At 41.4% G+C, this 21,073-nt stretch overlaps 1 protein-coding gene across 4 annotated transcripts; it reads right to left on the minus strand.

Moving 5' to 3' along the window:
* Positions 1 to 5,971: 5,971 nt before the first annotated feature.
* LOC124266739 (GA-binding protein alpha chain-like) lies at positions 5,972 to 20,888 on the minus strand. Of its 4 annotated transcripts, XM_046701526.1 has the most exons (12): positions 20,746 to 20,872; positions 20,586 to 20,656; positions 18,413 to 18,532; positions 17,696 to 17,870; positions 16,469 to 16,553; positions 15,326 to 15,403; positions 15,022 to 15,159; positions 12,927 to 13,139; positions 12,685 to 12,750; positions 11,240 to 11,326; positions 10,680 to 10,903; positions 5,972 to 10,170 (listed from the first exon to the last, which is right to left on the minus strand). In XM_046701526.1, exons 3-12 carry the CDS (start codon positions 18,523 to 18,525, stop codon positions 9,988 to 9,990), a joined length of 1,362 nt encoding a protein of 453 aa, XP_046557482.1. In that variant the 5' UTR covers positions 18,526 to 18,532; positions 20,586 to 20,656; positions 20,746 to 20,872; the 3' UTR covers positions 5,972 to 9,987. The 4 variants fall into 4 exon arrangements, with proteins under 4 accessions (XP_046557482.1, XP_046557484.1, XP_046557481.1 ...); XM_046701528.1 differs by lacking the exon at positions 20,586 to 20,656 and having other exon boundaries at positions 15,326 to 15,400; positions 20,746 to 20,888; XM_046701525.1 differs by lacking the exon at positions 20,586 to 20,656 and having other exon boundaries at positions 20,746 to 20,888.
* Between the last annotated feature and the right edge of the window lie 185 nt (positions 20,889 to 21,073).

Genomic DNA, 21,073 nt, shown 5'->3' on the forward strand with positions numbered 1-21,073 from the left:
TTTGTGAGACATCCTTGCCCTGCACTACACGACCGAATGCGCCTAGGTACACGACAGATCAAAGTTTGTTGGAAATCGTGTGACAGCGTATCACAATATTCGACCAGTTCTTTCTTCATATCCTCAGTATTTCTAAGTCCTTTTTGGTTTGTTCTGTCCTTCATTAGTCCCCACACATTCTCAATAGGGTTAAGATCTGGGCCGTAGCTGGCAAGTCTAAAACTTGGACATTTTCGTCCGACAACCAGTGTTTTGTGTAGCCGCATTGAGGTTGTGGTCGTTATCATCACTACCCGTGAAGGTCCGGGTTAGAATGAACCTTCAATAACTTCATGAACCTTTGGACTTCATGATTTATGTGCACCCCCCGTTCTCCAAACTCCTGGATCCGCCCCTGACATTGGTATACCTCTAGTGAATCAGGTTAGGACTGGTTCTAAGCAGCCTATACTTCTCCTAATCAGAAGAGACCCGTGAAGATCCGGGTTAGAATAGGTCTTCAGCAACCCATATTTGTCGTAAGAGGCGACTAACGGGATCGGGTGGTCAGGCTCACTGACTTGATTGACACATGTCATCGGTTCCCAATTGCGCAGATCGATGCTCCTGCTGTTGATCACTGGATTGTCTGGTCCAGACTCGATTATATAGCTGGAATATTGCTGAGTGTGGCGTAAAACTAAACTCACTCACTCGTTATCATCACAGGGGCTTGTAACACTAAAAACTGCCATCAAGGTATGTACGGTCACTAACGGGGTCTTAGCTTTGATATAGTGCTAAGTGACAGTACATACCTTGATGGCAGTTTTTAGCGTTACAAGCCCCTGTGATCCCACCCCACATGTGACGTTTCGGGCTATATTTTGGGCGTTGGTAGAGCCAGACAGAACTTTCATCAGAAAAGAAAGCATTATCCCAATCTTGATTTCCATGGGCCTTACATCATTGCAAGTGTCTTTCTTTTTGTCCATATCTCATCATTGGTGAGGGAATTCCGCGCTTTTTCACCCAGTTAAGTCTTTCTAATTCTTCTTAAGGGCTTCATTACATACCTGCAGACTTCCTCTTTCAATCATCTGATTTCTGATATTCCCAACGCTTTTCAATTTCCCCGTACTCACATTCTGACCAAGTCGCCGACGATCCGTACTAGGCCCTACTGAACTTCCTTGGCCTTCCTGCCCCTGTCTTCTGCTCAGTCCCAACTCATGACTGAATATTCTTCAAAGTTCTGTATACTTTAGACAGACGACTGTCACGTCAACCCGCTAACGCGTTAGTCACACCTGTATCAAAATCATCTACAACCAGCTTCCTTTCTCTTCTGCTGTCTAATCTACCATGTCAACAAAGGAAGCCGTCTGCTACATCAGGGGAGATAACTCTTGATGTAGTACGGTTCACTTTAAGCCTACAAGAGTTGCCTCCCATATTGAGTAGCATACTACATAATGTAACACCTATTTTATAATTCTATTATCAGAATTAGGAAACAAAGATTTTCTCAATAATTTCTGGGAAAACTGTATCTCCCATCTCCCGCCTGACTGAATTTTCATTCTGAGTGAGAGAGTGAGTTCAATTTTACGCAATATTCCAGCAATATCGCAGTGGGGGGAACCAGATATGGGCATCACACATTGTACCCATGTGGGGAATCGAACCTGGGTTTTCAGCATGACGAGCCAACGCTTTAACCACTAGGCTACCACACCGTCCTATTTTCATTCTTGCGTGAAATAATAGAAAACTAGGAAACTGAGACAAGTAAATGATTCTGTTATCTGAAGTCGGAATGAAAATCAAAGGCTGGTGGGAGATGTGAAAATGGTGAATATCAAAACTGAAAATATCAGACTCTGGCAATCTACTGAAGAAAAGGAAACTTGACATGTTTTACTGTATGTTCCAAACATACCCATATGGAACAAGTTTGTTGCTTGTTGATATGTCTGGTCTATCGACGTAATTAGCGTACAGAGTTAGACATAGGTTCATAGGATTGAGGTCATGTAATCTCGATGGTCATTGGATGACGTCAATACCAGCATTTTGCAGGAAATTTCGTGTCATATGATATGTGTGTGGTGTCGCATTGTCATATTGGAAATGGAGGCCTGGGACCATGAGCAGCGATGGACGACACCAGTTCCGAGAGATTCCATCGAATTACGAGAAGACGTGAGTGGACGTTTCTGCAGAAAGACCCCCAAATCATTACGCTAACCCAACGAAATCGATCAACTTCCCATCCTGTACGCAGCACTGGGCGTGACGTTCACCGCTCTTATACAACGCTCGAACTCTTCCGGCAAACCGCATCCGTGATTCGTCGCTAAACACACCCTATCCCGTTGTCTCTTGTTAAAGTGCCAGTACAATTGTGCCCAGGGAAGACGTTCATTACGGACGTCGGGCACGAAGATGGGCACAGAAAGCGGTTTTGTATGGTCTTGGCAGTTACGCGGCCCCTAAGTACTGGTTAACGTTGCAGTCGTAAAACGAGTACGCAAATGACGTAGTCTTCGGCATGTGACCTGTGGCGATGTGTCCTCGGGATGTGAATTGTCCGTCTACTGCATCTCATGGCACGTAAACAGCCACAGTGGACTGACCAGACTAGAGCATGTCCACTGCACCTTCACGTTCAACATTTGGAAGGCGTGGCATAAGAATTGCTTATCTCTCTAAGGGACCGTTCATAATTTATGGCTGGGGGAGGGATGATGATGATTTTATGGAGAAGCATGTACAATGTGAATGACACCCCCAAAAAAATTTATCTACAAAATATGACCCCTGCATGTCATGTACAAAATCAATGACCCCCCCATCCATAAATTTTAAGCATAGTTTTAAACATGTTTTTATGTACAAAATTGCTGAAACCAGCCCCTACGTATGTACAAAATTGCTGCCCCCCAAAAGCTCCTCGGAACAAAATGGGTAACCCCCTTAAAATCATTATCACCCCCCTAGCCATAAATTATGAACGGTCCCAAATCGCTAAAAAACTCTGCACGCGTGTTGTTGGTAAGGCTCACTTGCAGCGTCGCATTTTCACAAAAGAGCATGATGCGTGCACCCTGCTTGGTTCACCAGTTGCAAATGTCGGATGCGTCAGGTTACACCTGGTCATTGAGGTATAAAGAGCAAGTGTGTCATGCGACTTATACGAAACGAGTGTGAAAGTTAGTATTGGCCGAGCAGTAAAACACCTTAACAAGTGTGACGGCTCTCTTCATTTACATCACGTTCAATTGTTTAATGACGTCACAGACGACGAAATACAGAAACAATGGTTGCTTGGCAAAAGTGCACATGATATATATATATGACACTGGTTATGTTTCACCGTATAGGTAATAATCGCACATATTAACTACCTTTTACTACCCATTTTCAACATAATTCATTTCTAAAAATGTGAAGTTTTTTTGTGTGTTCAGTATATAACCGTATTCCAGCTCCAAGTTACTGGGATTCAGTTTAAACTTGGTTTAGCGTCGCACTTAAATAGGTGAGGTGAGGTGAAATAGGGGTTAATAACGTCGTACTTAAGAATATTTCTCTCATATGACGACGTACATGCGTGTGTATGTGTGGCTGCTTGTTCTAGCCCAGACTTAAGCGGGTTTTATAGTGCTAGCTCACTGAAATACCATGCCGCAGTTTAGCATGAATACCCCACTGAGACACATTATACTGACTCAGAGCCGACCTTGGTATGACGCGGCCGGGGATCGAACGCGCGACCTTCCGCTCTCCGGGCGGACGCTCTAACCACTACACCACGGAGGCGGTCTCTTAAATAGGGACGTACATTCAGTGGCCGTTTGTACTGTCACACACTAATGCTAGGTTCACACTGTCGTGCGATCCGTTACCAACGCCACGATTGGCCATTCGTAGCTGATCGTGGAATTTCTCTGAAATTTCAGGTTTGGATACGAGGTGATGCGAGTCGATACGTTCTTAGACGATTTGTTGCGCTTGGATGCAATATTGTCACGATTGGTTAATTTAAGATGACGATCTGGTCTCCCGTTCAGATACGATCACATACGTTCTGATAGGATACGTTCTGTCCCGATCGAGTCCACGATTGGGTTGCGATCTGACACGATTATCACGATCGGTGTCACTGATTAGGGACGATCTGGTACGCGCAGGTACGTACCAATACGTTCATCACGAAGCGATGCACTCTGTTGTGATAGGATACGATTGTGGTCGCGATGTCTTTCACCATTATGATCGAGGATGATCACGATTTGAGCTACGATTGGACCCCGATTGGCATATACATCCCGACTGACCATGGACATCATTGTTTCTTGAACTTCTACAGAGTGAACACTACAACCCACAACCACTGATGATGGCAGGAGTTGAGGAAGATGACAACGTGACATTTGCAGTATTGCTGTCTGCTTACGTTATCGCCAGAGAGGAAGAAGACGAGAAGGAGCCAGACCAGCTACAACTCCAATCACAAAGAGCCAGGAGAGTTGCAGTCTGGCACTTCTGGGTGCGACCATGGCTCACAGAGGGGAGGAGACAACAGTTTGGTCAGTTTTCCAGCCTCCTACACACCCATTTGAGGCTGGATGATCCAGTAGCGTTCCAAATCTACACAAGGTTAACACCACAGCTCTTCGATGGCAAACACATTACCATCAAGAAATGACCCCAAACTGGCAGCCTGTACTTGAGTTACAATGGCTTCTTTTCGATACCACTCCTAGCTCTGGTGGGTACAGATAACAAGATTGTGTGGATCGAGCTTGGTGGAAAAGGACACATGTCAAACTCGGAGCAGTTCAACAGCCTGGAAGAGGAAGACCAAGGACTCCACCCCACCCTGCCCGCTGACTGCAAACACTGATCACCACCAAGACATGCCCTTCTCCATCCTGAGGGATGACTCCTTCGCACTCAGGAACTACCTCATGAAGCCATACAGCAGAAGAAGGATGTCCAAAAGGAGAGGATTTTCAACTGCAGACTCTCTAGAGGAGGAGAGTGGTGGAAAATGGTTTTGGGATCCTGACCAATAGATTCAGGCGTCTCCCCAGGACTCAAGAGCAGAAGCCCAACACAGTGAAGGATATAATGGAGGCTGCAGTAACTCGTAATAGATCATGAGCGTCCGTGAAAAAGCATCAATACTCGCATTTACTCGTATCTACTCGCATTTATTCGTATCTGCTCGTGAGTCATTCGTGTCAGGTCGTGGTCAATGTGACCGACAGAGCGTCACAGATCGTGAGAGATTGCAACACACCTCAACAGAGCGTGGTGTTTGTCTTGTCCACGATTGATTCCGATCACGATTGGGAACCACGATTAGATGCGATATGTTGCACTTTGTCACGATGCAATACGATCTGATGCGATGATCACAATTAATCGTGTTGATCGTAGACATTTTTTGAACCGTCCAAAATTTTTCTACGATTGCCACGACTGACCTCAAGACCTAATAAGATCTGACAGGATCACCACCATTAGTCCACAATTAAGACCACAATTTCAAGCGTGGCGCAAATCGTGATAATGTGAACATAGCATCAAATGCCGCTTTTATATGCTGTTTAACAACGATACCCACTCGCACACAGTATACGCCTAAGAACCTGGGCCAAGATTTTCGAAGCTCTCTTAGCGCTAAGATAGTCGTAAGTTAATGTTAATGTATGGCACTTACGACTACCTTAGCGCTAAGAAAACTTCGAAAATCTAGGCCCAGTCCTTTTCATTCCATTGGTGTGCCATTTAAGGTAACAAAAACTTCATCTATTGAAGTCTTTGGACTCTGAACCTGCTGGAAATCGAACCACAGATTTTAGGATCTTCCAGGCAGACTCTCCATCCACTTCACCACAGAGGCTACTGCGTGGTATAATCTCAAGTTGTCAGGAGAAACTCCAGGTAACTTACTAATACAAAAAACAAAATGGTCACATTTATTTGAATGAATGATGATTTATTAGGAATATTTGATGGTGCCTAATATACAAATGCTTTCATATATGACGATAAGGTAATGCTTGAGAAATAAAACACAATCAGTTCTCCAATCAACACTGGAAATATCAATGGAAATGACAAAATACCACAGTTTCAAAAGCAGTTCTGATGTAAGATTTTGGTGTTACAGTCGAAATAACAATGGTGTTTAAACACTTCAGTTCACAGTTTGAGAACCAGTTGTGCTCTACTTCACAACTGACGCATATGAAGAAATTACACCATACATGATCGCTATGTACAGGGACATCTACGGTCACTATATACAAAAAACCCAATAATGTGCATAGAGATAACAGTGACTATGGTCTTCATGCTGGAACTTGTTACAAGTCATACTTGATATGGTTAATATGTACAAACAAGATCGTAATGTAAGCAAGGTAAAACGTTCCCTTCACTATAATGCAGTTTTTACCCAACATTGATACACATGCTTAGATGACAATCAATATAATTCTGAACAGTTGCTCTTTCGTGCTTTGATAAACACAATTTTGAAGGAAAAATAAACAAAAAAATAAAAATACAGCATGCAGTTAAATAAAAATTAGTTATTCCTGTTAACTTAAAGACCCATCTTAAACCTTGCCAGACATTGCCAGAGAATACATCAATGCTATATGCTTGTCATAGTAGATTATCTTAAGATTATCTTATCCTCTTTCCAAAGAGAATCCCAGGAATTAGACTCTGGACTGGACTGAACTAAAAAGAGTACTGAAATAGGGACTTTACTGAGAAAGTGTAATCCAAAATATAACGCCTGACGACTTTTTAAAAGGCATTGTATATACAAGGGTGAAAATAATTGTAATGACATGTCTAACAAAAATTGAAACTCTACATAACTAAATCAGTGGATTTTGCTAGTTCATGGAAAGGTCTAGTCAATGTTCACAGAACTATGGAATATTTTTTTGCAATCACAGAAATGTCAAGGCTCAAATTTACACCTCAAATGAGATTAGTGTTATTTTCTCAAGAAATGAGTATTTGCAAGTACACATCAGTACAACAAAGTGAAAAAGTAAGTTCACTATCAGTAGATGAATGAATGCAAGTGTGCCTATGTCAAAACACTACTTTGAACATAATTTCAATAATAGGTTGGCTTAATGCAGGGGTGAGGGTGAGGTTATCATTTAGGTGAAATTCACAAACTAGTCTCGTGAAAAGAATGCTACAGTTTCTATCAAAATCTTGCTTTTTCAATATTTTAACACAAGATTACTTTTTAGGAACCATTGACAAAGCACATACAGGATGCCTGTAAAGTTCAATCCAGTACATATCTTTATGACAGTGTACGATATATACAATATTTGTACTCAAACAATGACATGAGGAAAGCTGGTTCTGCAGTAACCTTACATGTGTCATGTATGTAGAGTAACACTAATGCATCCTTGTGTCCAAATTTGTTGTCATAGAACAAAACATTGGAATGCTGAAATGGGCTTTGATGACATGACAGTGATGATGGTATTGAAAACCAAGTCCATGTTTTAACACTAAACTTCAGCTTTGTGACTTGTTTAGAGAACGTTTCAGTGTGTCGAGTATGTTTTGGTGCAAATATAACACCGTTATCAAACAAGTCACTTGCTTGATAACGGTGTTAGTATCGAATAATAAATAATAATGTGTCCATGTATATAGCGCGCCAAACTCCATACTAGGTATGCTGATAGCGCTAACAATCAAAGCATAGCACATTATTACTCCGGATAACCCAAGCTATCTGTTTGGCGCAAGAAGGTTATCTACACCAAAACGTCGCATTCACTGCAATAATGAAGTTGACTATCCGTAGAACTTGGTTTCCCTTCAGCGCAATATGTTAATCTAATATAGTAAGAGCCCCTGCCCCCTCTAAATGCATGCCATACAATGGTACACTGCACCCAACATAAGAACATTCATCACATGCAAACAGTGTAGAAACAATGTTCCTTATCAGAATTAAGTAGGCGTTTCTAATGTAAACAGGTGTCTTAGCACTGATAAGGAACTGAGTCGGGGAAATTGTTAAATAATATTTACAAATATTCATAACATGGGGGTAATGATAATGGAAGCAGAAACAGAATATATATGATGAAGAAAATGCATATCTTGTGGCTGGGATCTCAGCTACGTCGGTGACATACTGAAGAATAATGTTGCCTTGCAGCTGGATGACAGTTAAAGGGGCCCTTCAGGCTTGTGGACATATATAAATAATGAACTCATCCCAGGACAGGCAAACACTAATTATTCACTCATTCGGAGACAAAGGGAACTTATCCTGAATAATGAACTTGTGAAATACTCTGAGCAATCCAATGGAAACCATATGCTTCAACAGTCTACGTCACTTGCCATGACTTCCTAAAATACCTTTTGCAATTGGCCCCCGGTAATCTGATCGACCAATCAGAAACCATTTCCTAAAGCATGATTAAACCCATGACAGAAGTAACAACATTGTCCATTGGATATTGGTCATACCAGTGATGCTAAAACGTTTTTGTACCTGTTTGCACCTTCATTTCAAAACTGACTAAATCTGTTAAATGTTAATGTTGTTTGAGCAACTGAAGCTATTCTCTTTTGTCAATTGATTTTACACACCTATTCATTAAAAATTAAAAACACTTCTTAAGACCACAAACAGCAGCAACAGATGAAGCCTTCAGCCACTTTTCCAACAGGGCATGTAATGTAGGATGCATTGTACCGTACATTCACATATAAACAGTCAACATTCGTCATGCCAGGCAAGCATCACTCAGGGCTTCATTTCATCACATCAACCTTGTCATGGATATACCGACACTTTGTCTGGGAGTTCTGAAGCAAGTCTTGGCGATCAGCTGACAAAAGGAATTAAATAACTAATTTTTAATGTAGTGTTTTAATCTGCAATGATTTAAACTTAGTTCACAGATTGAACCCTAAAACTCCATAAATACTCTATTATATTTTATTGATACCTGCCTATCATACTGGCCTTGTTAAGTAATATTGGACTGGGGCAGATTTTATTGGCATAAGTCAACCAATTTCAAACATGCATTTTAATTGACTGCTTAAACTATATGTTCCCACATAGTGTCAAGGAAATATATAAAAATACATACACAATAGGATCCACACACACAAAGTGTGATGACAGCAGTCTATCTACTTGTTATCATTCCGTTTTAAGGAATGCAATCATGCACAAGCTGTATTAGCCATCTTAAATCTCTTGTTGGACCTTAACGCTGCATTGGCCTTCCACTGATTCTATACATTGTGGGTTGAGTGCATTATGGAGTCAATTAAAAAGAGTGAGTTTAGTTTTACGCCGCCACTCAGCAATATTCCAGCTATATGGGGGCGGTCTGTAAATAATCGAGTCTGGACCAGACAATCCAGTGATCAACAGCATGAGCATCGATCTATGCAATTGGGATACAATGACATGTGTAAACCAAATCCCCACCCGATCCTGTTAGTCAATTAAAAAGAAAACATAGTTTGCTAAGGAACTATTTCAGTCAGTTTAGAGAAGGAAATCATCATCTTACTATTCAAACCCTGGGTTTATAATATCTTGCACCATACTCCCATAACAGCGTCCCTACATCAGGAGAAATTAGTTAAGTGAATGTCAGTAGCTTTTCACCCAGGAGTAGACGAATTCTTCACTCACACTCTCACACAAACACACACAGAGCCCAGGACAGATGGGCAGCACATGGCTGACCTCCCAGCTGAGATCTCACAATGGAATTCAGTTTATCTGTACAAAGCACTGTAGCTGCCCACTGGTCATCGAATAAATCAGGGCGTCCAGTCATGGCACCGGTTGGTCATTGTTCTGGTTTCCACACGTCATCTGTGAACGAGAGTAGTTCTAGTGCTACAAGACAGCACCCAGTCCTACTGCTTAATACAGCTAGTTATAAGGCTTGGAACAGTCTAGCACATGGTCTGGGTCTTCTGATCCACCCGTTTCACACCCAGGGGACGTAGGTTCTCCCGTACTCGTTGTAGCTTTTTCTCTGCTGACTCCCCAACCAGTCTGTTCAGCTCTCCTGCGTTGTATCCTAGCAACATCTTCAGGTCACACACAAACTTGTAGACAAACCTCTTCCCATGAACCTACAAATATACAAAAACACATGTCACTGCTCTCTTCTCCTTTGCAGTCACCATGTCCTGTTTGTTGTTGGCTTGCTGTTTAACAGCACACTCAGCAATATTTTGGTTAGATGATGGAGGTTTGTAAATAATCAAGTCTGGAACAGACAATCAAGTGATTGACATAATGGGCACCAATCTATGCAAATGGGATACAATGACGTGATTCAACCGAGACTGTGAGCCTGACCCTCCGATCCCGTTAGTCGCCTCCTACGACAAGCATGGGTTACCTAAGATCAATTCTAACCAGGACCCTGTTTCACAAAGCTCTCATAAGCCTAAGATCTCGTAACTTTTCTCGTAGCATTCATACCGCTTATTCTGTAACAAGGCCCAGGAAGTTCGCAGGTGTCACCAAGTATAAAACTGAGTGAGTGAGTGAGTGAGTATGGCTTAACACTGCTATTATCAATATTCAAGCAATATCATAGATTGTATCCTTTGTTGCCCCTGTGCTTAACACTAACCTTTGCGATCATATCCCCATCATAGTAGTAACGTAAGGCACGGCTGAGCTTCTCGTAGTTCATGGTAGGTTTGTTCTTCCTCTGCCCCCACAACTGGGCCACCATCTCGGGGTTGTTGAGCTTGAACTCTCCCTCGTCCCCGACCCACTGGATGATCTCCCGGCAGTCCTTGTCTGTCAGTAGCTCCAGGAGGAACTGCCACAGCTGGATCTGACCGTTGTTACCTGCAACAGACATCATGTCAGTCTATGACATATTTATTCTCCTCGTGTTGACGTATGTGCATGAGGATTTTTCCGTAACAATTCCATTATTCTTGCATCAGTATTGAAAATATATGTGGCAATGAGTGAGTAAGTGAGTGAGTTTTAGTTTTACGCCGCTTTTAGCAATATTCCGGCACTATCACAGCCGGGGACACAGAAATGGGCTTCACACATTGTACCCATGTGGGGAATCGAACCCCGGGTCATCCGCGTGATGAGCGAACGCTTTACCCACGAGGCTACCCCATCGCCCCTATATGTGGCAATGGGCAGCCCTGACACCAAGGTACCCACCTGTTCTGTTTCCTGGAGATAAACGTTCTTCTCCTGTGATTCTGGGAGACCTTGGACGGGATGATTTGGATAATGATCTCACACGATCTGGAAATACAACATTCATGTCAACCTGAACTCAGCAGCATCAAAAGAAAAGAATCACACCTCAGTCTCAATGAATAGAGTCTGCACAGGGATTCAGATCAAGATCAAATGTTGAAAGAACAAAGCATTGTTTTGTTTGTTTGTATGTCACACGACACTCCGCTATATTGAAGCAATACTGAATGAGTTTTAAACAGCTTTAAGCAATATTCCAGCAACATCATGGTGGGGGACACCACTGATGGGAAACACACATTGTGTCAATGTGGAGATTTGAACCCAGACCTAAAACAAGCGTATGCTTTCACCACCAACCTACCCCACTGCCTATTTAAGCAAGACTGGGTACAAAGACACAATCAACCACGCCTCACCAACCAATCCACCAAGTGAGGTGAGGTGAGGTGAAAGTGGGTTTAACGTCGTGCTTAAGAATATTTCGCTCATATGATGACGTGCATGCGTGTGTATGTGTATGTGCGACTGCTTGTACTAGCCCAGACTTAAGCTGGTTTTATAGTGCTAGCCCACTGAGATACCACGCCGCAGTGAAGCATGAATAGCCCACTCAGACACATTATACTGACTCCGAGCCGACCAGTCCTTGTTGTACCCATTCATGCCGAGCGCCAGGCAGGGACCAACAAGTACCATATTTTAACGTCTTTTGGTATGACGCGGTTTGGGATCGAATCCGCGACCTTCTGCACTCCGGGCGGACGCTTTAACCACTACACCACGGAGGTGGTCCAATCCACCAAGTAGCTTTATATGACTAGCATTAAGGTTGCAGAAGACATTTTCTACCTCACAGGTGTGAGAGTCAACTACAAGCAGGACCTGTTGACCTGGCTTAGAATGGATCCCTGTACCTCTGCCATGAGGGTTAATGCCACTGATATCATAAATAACCAAGTGTAATATAGCTGGAATAGCAATCAAAGGATCCATAAACTAACATCCACCAAATTACCAACAGCATATCAGTGAGAATCATCCACAGTTGACTTGTCCAATAGCATTAGGTTTGTTTTCGTTAACACCACACTCGTCAATTAGTTGGTTCATTTGTTGTTTAAAGCCGCACTCATCAATATTCCAGCTATATAGCAGTGGTCTGTCAATCCAGTCTGGATCAGACAATCCAGTGATGAACATCATGAGCATCTTTCTACGCAATTGGGATACGATGACATGTGTCAACCATATCAGTGAGCCTGACCATCTGATCCCAGTAGCTGCATGTTCGCTTGGTAACACTGGTTGCTGAAACCCAAGTCTAAATGGTATCTTCATGTAAGTCCTAAAACTGCGGTCAACATGTTAGATATATGTTGCAAGCATGTGCCACAACTCACTTTCTGTGTCTGATGTGGAAACTGTGATGGTTGTGATGGCATGAGGTGTCGGCTGCTGCATCACGGCTGAAACACACCACCAATACATTCATGACACAGAGATTTATCTTGGATTACAAACAAGTGCCTCTGACAATCAAATTTTAAATAACATTAGCCAAATATCAGCGTCTGTGTGGTGGTGGTAATAATCAATTGTTCTGCTAAATCAAGTAGACAAGAGCCAAGTTGGTCTTACTTACCAACAAATTTACACTTGCGAAGCAGCTCAAGATGGGTCCAGAATATGTCGCCCGGATCGTGTGGGATAAAGTTGATGAACTCTGGGTGTGTGAGTTCAGTCAGCTGTTTGCCGTCCAAGCGGAAGCTGTCGATGTCCACGCCCTGAAGGGCAAACTCCTTCACTGCCCACTGGATCCAGTGCCGGACATGCACCTCACTCCATTGAACTGGGTCTGTACAAGAGTGAGTTGAGATTTAAATTGCGCCAAAAAGTAGGCTTGACCATTGATATGGATTATGGAGGTCGATAATCGTTAACTATATATCAATCAATCATTGATACAAATTTTAGGTGTAAATTTTAGTAGAAAAGCTCAAAAGAATCGACAGATTTCCTTTCACTGGTGACACATTTATGCAGGGGTGGAAATAACCCATTGCCCGACGCCCCAGTCCAGTGTTTTTTCTGTCGGGCAAGTAAATTTGTATATCACGCTATACTGGGGTCCAGTTGACTTTCCAATGTTAATTATGTAGTTTATTTAAAAACCCAACAAGAAAAGTGGCCGGTATAGTGGAAAAATTATCAGGGCAAGTGATTTTACATGTGCAACTGTACCGGAGTACACTAGCAATTTTAAAGTTATTTCCTCCCCTGTTAATTAGTGTTATGTATGGCTTACTAACAAAAACAGTCTTCTGAACTTAGACATACTGCAGAGTATATCAGTTTTATCACATGACTGAAGTGAGGGTGTGATTATTACTGAATGAAGCACCAGTATTCTAACAGCATGAGAAAGCAAGAAACAATAGGATCATACCACTTTACTGGACCTCATGACTAGGGGCATGATGCAACAATTAGGCCAAATAAAAAAATGTTGTGGTTCCGATTACACCTCTAATATTTAGGGTAGCTAGGTACGAAGGAATTTTTTATTTACATTTTTTTAGAAGTAAAGAACGAACTATAATAAAACATTTATCAATGTGTAATTGTTTATCCAATCAAGCTTGCAGCAATCATGTCGACTTTCTCTATCAGTATGACCAATGTCCGTTGGTGTCGGGGAAAAACAATGGTATCTGAAAGTTATTTTATTCATACCTCGTTAAAAAACTAGGGTCGGCACCAGAATTCAAGATTTTGTTTAGGCCTTAAGAGTCTGGGCATGGTAACCGTAAACATGCTCGGAGAAATCTTAATTTTTTGTGCTTACAATATTTCTACACTAAGGGTCAGTCAGTAGATCGATAAATTTTCAAATGTCACCATATTTCCTAACCTCCTTTCACCATTTATCATGAATTGATGTATTTTGAAAATTTTAGGATATATTTCAACAGGGCTTAGTCACTGGATTTTAGATAATTTATGTCACATGTTTAAATTGATAGCAGTAGACAAGACTTTAAGAATTTAATTTCCATTTTAATAATTTCTAGCCACTGGCATAACAAACAGAAATAGGCACCAAACGTTTTCATTAAATTTTGGGGTGTTTCCAGGTTGGTAAACCAACTTTTCATTTTGAAGTGTGACTTAAGGGAGGTAACTCTGCAAACTGAACTCTGTCACTGCAAGAGATGCGACTGACCTTTAGGAGCAGGGTTCACTTTCAGCAATCCAGTTATCATCAGAATGATTCTACCATATATTTTTTTACTCCCATGTCACATGGTTTTGTAAATGAGTCAAGTGAAAAGTGAAATGTTACATCTCCAACAAATGTGCAAAGAAATGCTTATTCATAAGGGGACTGTTCTATGATATACGACTTCCTTATTCCAATATGTGAGAATTTTGGGGTAGATCCTAACACCTTTATTGAGTGAGTGAGTGAGTGAATAAGTATGGTTTTATACTGCTTTTAGCAATGTTCCAGCAATATCGCGACAGGGACACCGGCAACAGGCTTCACACATTGTACCCATGATAAATGATAAATGATAAGTTTGCAGTGGTCTTGGTGGCCAGTGACTTTTTAAAGTATATCTACGAATGTTATTTTGGACCAGTGAAGTACAGACAGAACCACTAGTTATTGTCCACTCACTGGTTCTGTGGTCTAGTGGGACATTTTGAAAGATTTCTTTCCTTGGTCTACTCACCAAAGGGTATTTTCAGTCTCTCCTGTTCCCTGCGGAAGTTCTGGTCCACGATCCACCGTGTGACGTTCTCCGACTCTTCTGGTAGTGGGATAACTACCTTTGTGTTGGCCTGCTGAATCTGCTGAGTAACCGCTGGGACTGAAACAAGACAACTTAACATAAGGAATCTGAAAGCAAAACTGTGAGTCATCCTATTGACAGTATATATCTGATATGTATTTACTATTATAAGGGTGCAAACGGGACAGACTACAAACTGTTACAACACCCTGCAACTCTCTGACACAGATGGACAAGCACCTACCTGGCTCCACTGGCTGAGTCTCCACTTCATCAGCTGTCTTCAGTATGTCCAGGATGTTAATTTTAGGCTTGACACCTGCTGAGGGAGATAGTTACACACAACATTAACACGGTCTGGCTACATGACGTAGTCTCGACACTCCATCAGATGAAGGGTTTACATACTTCTATCACATCAGTTTTCCTGCCTTCCTGTTGAAATGCCTGTCCCAACCAACAGGATTTTTACACTATGACCTCTCTTACATAATTTGAGATAAACTTAAAAATATGTCAAGAGCAATGAATTTGTTTGGTAAATTTTATCTGCTTAGCTGTGCTGAAATGTACAGAGTGAATGTTTTTCGCTTACTGCTTCACTCAGAAATATTCTAGCATTATCACGGCAGCCTCTAAATAATCAAGTCCAGTGATCAATATTATGAGTGAGTGAGTTAGTGCTGTAACGATGCATCAAACTACCGATGGGTTGCAATTGTTGTGTCTCTGATAGCAATTAATCGATGGTAGAAACGAAAAACTATCAATGCATCAATAGTTTGTGCGACTATCGACAGTTTAGTAATGATTTTCGTTGATAAATGTGCAGCTGAAAATACAGGACGCACCAGATTAGCTCCCTTTGATTAACAGTCATCCGCCTATGTACTTCAACTTGTTTTTATTTCATATAAACTATACATTCATTTGGGAAATGACTTCAAATGAGACAATTCAAGGAGAAAAATAGTATTGCAATAGTATGTTGCAATAGACTCGCTATTGCAGTAGTTGTTTCCCCCCTCAATAGTTACCCCGTGAGTGAGTGAGTGAGTGAGTGAGTGAGTGAGTGAGTGAGTGAGTGAGTGAGTGAGTGTTTAACACCGCTTTTAGCAATATTCCAGCAATATCACAGCAGGGGACACCAGAAATGAGCTGCACATATTGTACCCATGTGGGGAATCGAATCTATGAGAAACTTGGCCCTTAGAAACTGACACAAGATGAACCTTTTCACTTTGCATGGCCATCCGTTTCATTTGGCTGATTTGTACAACAAGGGTGGCTGGTCACGTGTTCAAACCAGGAACACCCACAAAACGGATATACATGAATGAATGGAGAAGTGTTTGGTTGTATGAGCTAACAGTGACCGTGAGCGCACCTGGCTGTGACTTGACTTCAAGGTTGATCTGCACCATGCCGTCTCCCTGCACACACTGATCTACCAGGCTCTTGTTGGCATCCAGCTGGCAACAAAACACCACAACGTTGAATACAAGGAATATTTACTTTTTTGTTGTTGTCTTATTTGTTGTTTAACGTCACACACAGCAATGTTCCAGCTAGATAACGGGGGTCAGAAAATAATCGAGTCTTGAACAGACAATCCAGTGATCATGAGCATCAATCTGCGATTGAGGTGAGGTGAGGTGAAATTGGGTTTAATGTCGTACTTGAGAATATTTCGCTCATATGACGATGTGCATGCGTGTGTATGTGCGGCTGCTTGTACTAGCCCAGACTGAAGCTGGTTTTATAGTGCCAGCCCACTGATATACCATGCCGCAGTGAAGCATGAATACCCCACTCAGACACATTATGCTGACTCCGAGCCGACCAGTCCCTGTTGTACCCATTAATGCCGAGAGCCAGGCAGGGACCAACAAGTACCATATTTTAAAGTATTTTGGTATGACGCGGTCGGGGATCGAACCCGCAACCTTCCGATCTCCGGGCGGACGCTCTAACCACTACACCATGGAGGCGGTCCAATCTGCGATTGAATTATGATGACATGTATGAACCAAGTCAGTGAGTTTGACCACATGATCCAGTTTGTCATCTCTTAGGACAGGCAAGGATTGCTGAAGACCAATTCTAACCAGGATCTTCATGGGTAGAAATTATCATTTGCATTGACTGCAGACTTGGGGCTGAATATCATCTAATATTTGCTTGATTGTAATTTGATTTTGCACTAGCAGTATTCTAGGTATATGAAAGCTATGACTCTTTTCAATAAGTCAGATTGAAAGCACAATATTCAGGGAATAATAAAGGATTACAAACTAAGTGCCCTTGACAAAGTTAACAGTCATATGCTGCAGATTTTGGTCAAATATCAGAATCTCAGCATCACTGGTAGTTTTTTGTGCTATTATATGGACCATTACTTGAGCTTATGAGACAAACACATTTTTCATCCAACTCAGGCTCTGCTCTACTTTTCCCATATCTCAAAATAATACAAACAGTCACATAGTACCTTTCTCTTGTCACCAGAAACATATTTAATCTGTGCGGTTGCCACATACACATAAGGAATTTTGAACCCTGTAGTTTACACAAAACTGTGAAGTACTGACGACAGGTAACACCCTGAGCTTACCTGTATACTGTCTTGCAAATAGAACTGGTGCTCTGACAGAGAGCACTGTAGTCGCACTTCCAGGAGACGTTTGAGGGTAAGCAGAGGTTCTGCAATGTCCATGTGTTGGATGATGAGATTCTGATACTGAGGCGGAGGCTGCTGGGGCTGTATGATCTCCTCTTCATATATAACGCTGAAACACAACCAGGATTAGGCATCAACAGATACAACAAGGCAATCTAATTGGTTTTGTTTGCTTGTCTTATGCTGTGCTAAGCCACACTCCAGCTATATGATGGCAGTCTGTTAATAATCGAGTCTGGATTGGACAATCCAGAAATTGAAAGCATGAGTGTCAATGTATGCAACTGGGACAGTAAGTGAGTGAATTTGGTTTCACACAGCTTTTAGCAATATTCCAGCAAAATCATGGTGAGGGACACCAGAAATGGGCTTCATACATTGTACCCATGTAGGGAATTGAACCCGGGTCTTCAGCGTGATGAGTGAACGCTTTAACCACTGGGCTACCCCACTGCCCCTGCAACTTGGTTAACATGATATGCAAAAAGTAAGTCTGATCACCCACTCCCATCAGTCAAAGCTTGTGACAAGCATAGGTAGCTGAAGAAGATCTTCATGGGCAAATCTATTTAGAAGTTCTGGGCACTGGGCATTTTTCAGTGTCAAACACAGAGCACCAGGGCACTAGTACAATCAGCACATGAAACTCACCCCTCGTCAATACAGACTTCTTCCTCTGTACGAGCCCGCTTCTCCTCCAGCACTTGAATCTCCACAGTGCCATCTTCACTGACGACCACTGGGGGGGATGCAGCCCGCTTCATCGTCTACCTGCAGCAAGAACAGTTCAGTCCTAATATTGTGAGCAATGCTCACACAGTCATTATAATTGCAAATAACTAAATTTTCTTTTGTATTCCATATTTTGTATTCACTTGGGTCCCACATTTTTGAAAGTAATGAAATAAACATGGCTTTTTGTTGTGCACTTTTAAAAATTTACAAATAGCTAATAAACTTTTTGAACTTTATATGAAGTCACATCAAAGAGTGCAAATGACGGAAACTGTTTATAAGCTTCGTGAAACAAATGCTCCTGAAACATATGCAACATAGGGATAATTACTGCATATCAGGGTACAAAATAGTGCATAATTTGCATGGCACAATTGTGACGGAATATGAGTGAGTAAGTGAGTGAGTACGTTTTACACCGCTTTTAGCAATATTCCAACAACATCATGGCGGGGACACCAGAAATGGGATCCAAACATTGTACCCATGTGGGAAATTTGAAAAACCCCCCCCCACCCCCCGAAAATGACTACAGACCACAATGAAGTTAATGTTTTGCAATGGTGGCGCCAAGGTGGGGTTCAAAACCCCTGAACACCATCCCCCCTCCACCCCCTTTGAAAATTTCTGGATCCGCCTATGCACTAGGCTAAATCCAGTTTATGGCTGACATCATGTTTACTGATTTCAGTTTTAATTGGATCACCAAAAGTATTGACACACTTACTCACAATATTCACAAAGTCACACCTAAATTATCTGTCAATGGCACACTCAGAAAAAAACTGTATTTCTATCCCTGCATATATATTAACACATACATACAACACTCAATGACACATGTGTGAACCCTGATAGCTGAAGTGATACAACTTCCATAAAATGATCAGTTGTTTACCAGAATACCACTTCTATAAGGTTACTGGCTAGCGAACAGTTATCGCCGCGTAACAGTTATCACCAATACATCAGTATCATGTGTGCGCAGTTCCAGTCAATTACAATTCCGGTATTTTTTCCTACGTTATTTGACAACAATACAGGACAGCAAAAGAAAATACTTCACAGCAAGTAACATAAGAGAAAAATTAAAGATAAAGTTATGAACCCTATAACAAATTTTTAACTTAGCCGGGGGATGTCCCACGACTTATGTAATAGCAAATTCAAGTTCACAAGTCATTAATTGTTTCATTCCGTATCAATCTACTGTAAAAGAAATGCTCAAACAGTCAGACAATCAATTATTCGAGGTTACTGTATGATATAATTATATATTATTTCACGAATGGCATGAGAAATTCAGAATGGCGATAACTATTACAGTTAGCTGTGAAAAAACATCTATTTATACTTCCATGATTCACTTCTGCTGAGTTATATAAAAACAAGATCGGCGGCAGTAAAAGGGCTGGACGCATCGGTGAATAGCTAATTAAGTATCTTAATTAATTCTGTTTCATTATTTTAACGAACGGCGGAGTAATTTCGTAAATACTGCTAAATTATGGCGAAAACTGTTTTATATTAGTAGTAGTATTAATGGTAGTTTTATATTGTATATCCAAAAAAAATGGTCAAAGAAACACAGTATCAACATTTCAAACTGAAAAGGAAAACTCTACAAACATTCTGAATTTGGACCCGGAAAATTTGACAATTTCAGAGGAACCCAAAATCATAGGCCCTTCTACTTTGCCCTTTCATAAAAAAATGTCCACACATGACGTCAAAACCTATAATCATTGAATGATTGATACCAGTTATGTACAGGACAATCAACCTTTCACAATTTCGCGATGATATTTACAAACCTGACACTAACTGGCGACAATTTACACCCTGTTAAACTTCCCGAAAGAAGTGAAAATGCCAATCTGTGTCCGGGTTGAAAACAACACAACCTGATACAGCGACACTGTTGTAGTTTGCCCCACTTTCGTCGAACCGGAAAAAATGGCGGACAGATAAACGACATCTTTGCTAAAATTCTGAGCAGTAAATACAATTTGTTCCGAAGTAATAATTATCACCACCACATTGCTTCATTAAATATCCAAAGCAAGAGAGGAAATAGATGTCTGCTTACTGTTTATATCGAAAACTTCCGGCCAAGCCAAACACGCTCAACATCCTGTTTGCGATAGGCTGTGCATCGGCCTGTGGCATGCCCAGAAAACTCAATTTACAGATTAGAATAATGTCAGTATGAACTGATATTAACTTATTCTAATATATAAGATACTTACGTTTACTAAAATCGGGCTGGCAACTTAAATATTCGTTGTTTTTGTAGTATATCGAACCGGAAACTTGCGATAAACGGAAATTGAACACAAAAGCGCAAAATTCACCACCTAAGATCACGTGACATCCGCACAAATGCACATCCCACACGACTAGCTTCAATGGTTGTTAGGGAAGAAATTAGTCTACGTAACCAGTCGTTATTTTTATGTGCCTTGGACATTCACCTCTTTATTATGGTAATTCATAATAAGTATATGAGTAATTTATAAAGCTGCGTAATGGCAAATAATATTCTCACGTAAACTTTCTCCTTTTGGCGTGATTTCT

The sequence above is a fragment of the Haliotis rubra genome, unplaced genomic scaffold, assembly GCF_003918875.1.
Source record: "Haliotis rubra isolate DU_JTF1 unplaced genomic scaffold, ASM391887v1 Scf1279, whole genome shotgun sequence".
NCBI classification, from domain to species: domain Eukaryota; kingdom Metazoa; phylum Mollusca; class Gastropoda; order Lepetellida; family Haliotidae; genus Haliotis; species Haliotis rubra.

Bases quoted from the DNA above. Each gene is read 5' to 3' on its own strand.
- LOC124266739 (XM_046701525.1), bottom strand. From the start codon at position 18,525: ATGAAGCGGGCTGCATCCCCCCCAGTGGTCGTCAGTGAAGATGGCACT. The intron at 11,327-12,684 runs GTGAGTTGTGGC...TTGTATTTCCAG, and splicing joins TTCCACATCAGACACAGAAA to ATCGTGTGAGATCATTATCC. The intron at 10,171-10,679 runs GTTAGTGTTAAG...GTATATTTGTAG, and splicing joins ATGGGGATATGATCGCAAAG to GTTCATGGGAAGAGGTTTGT.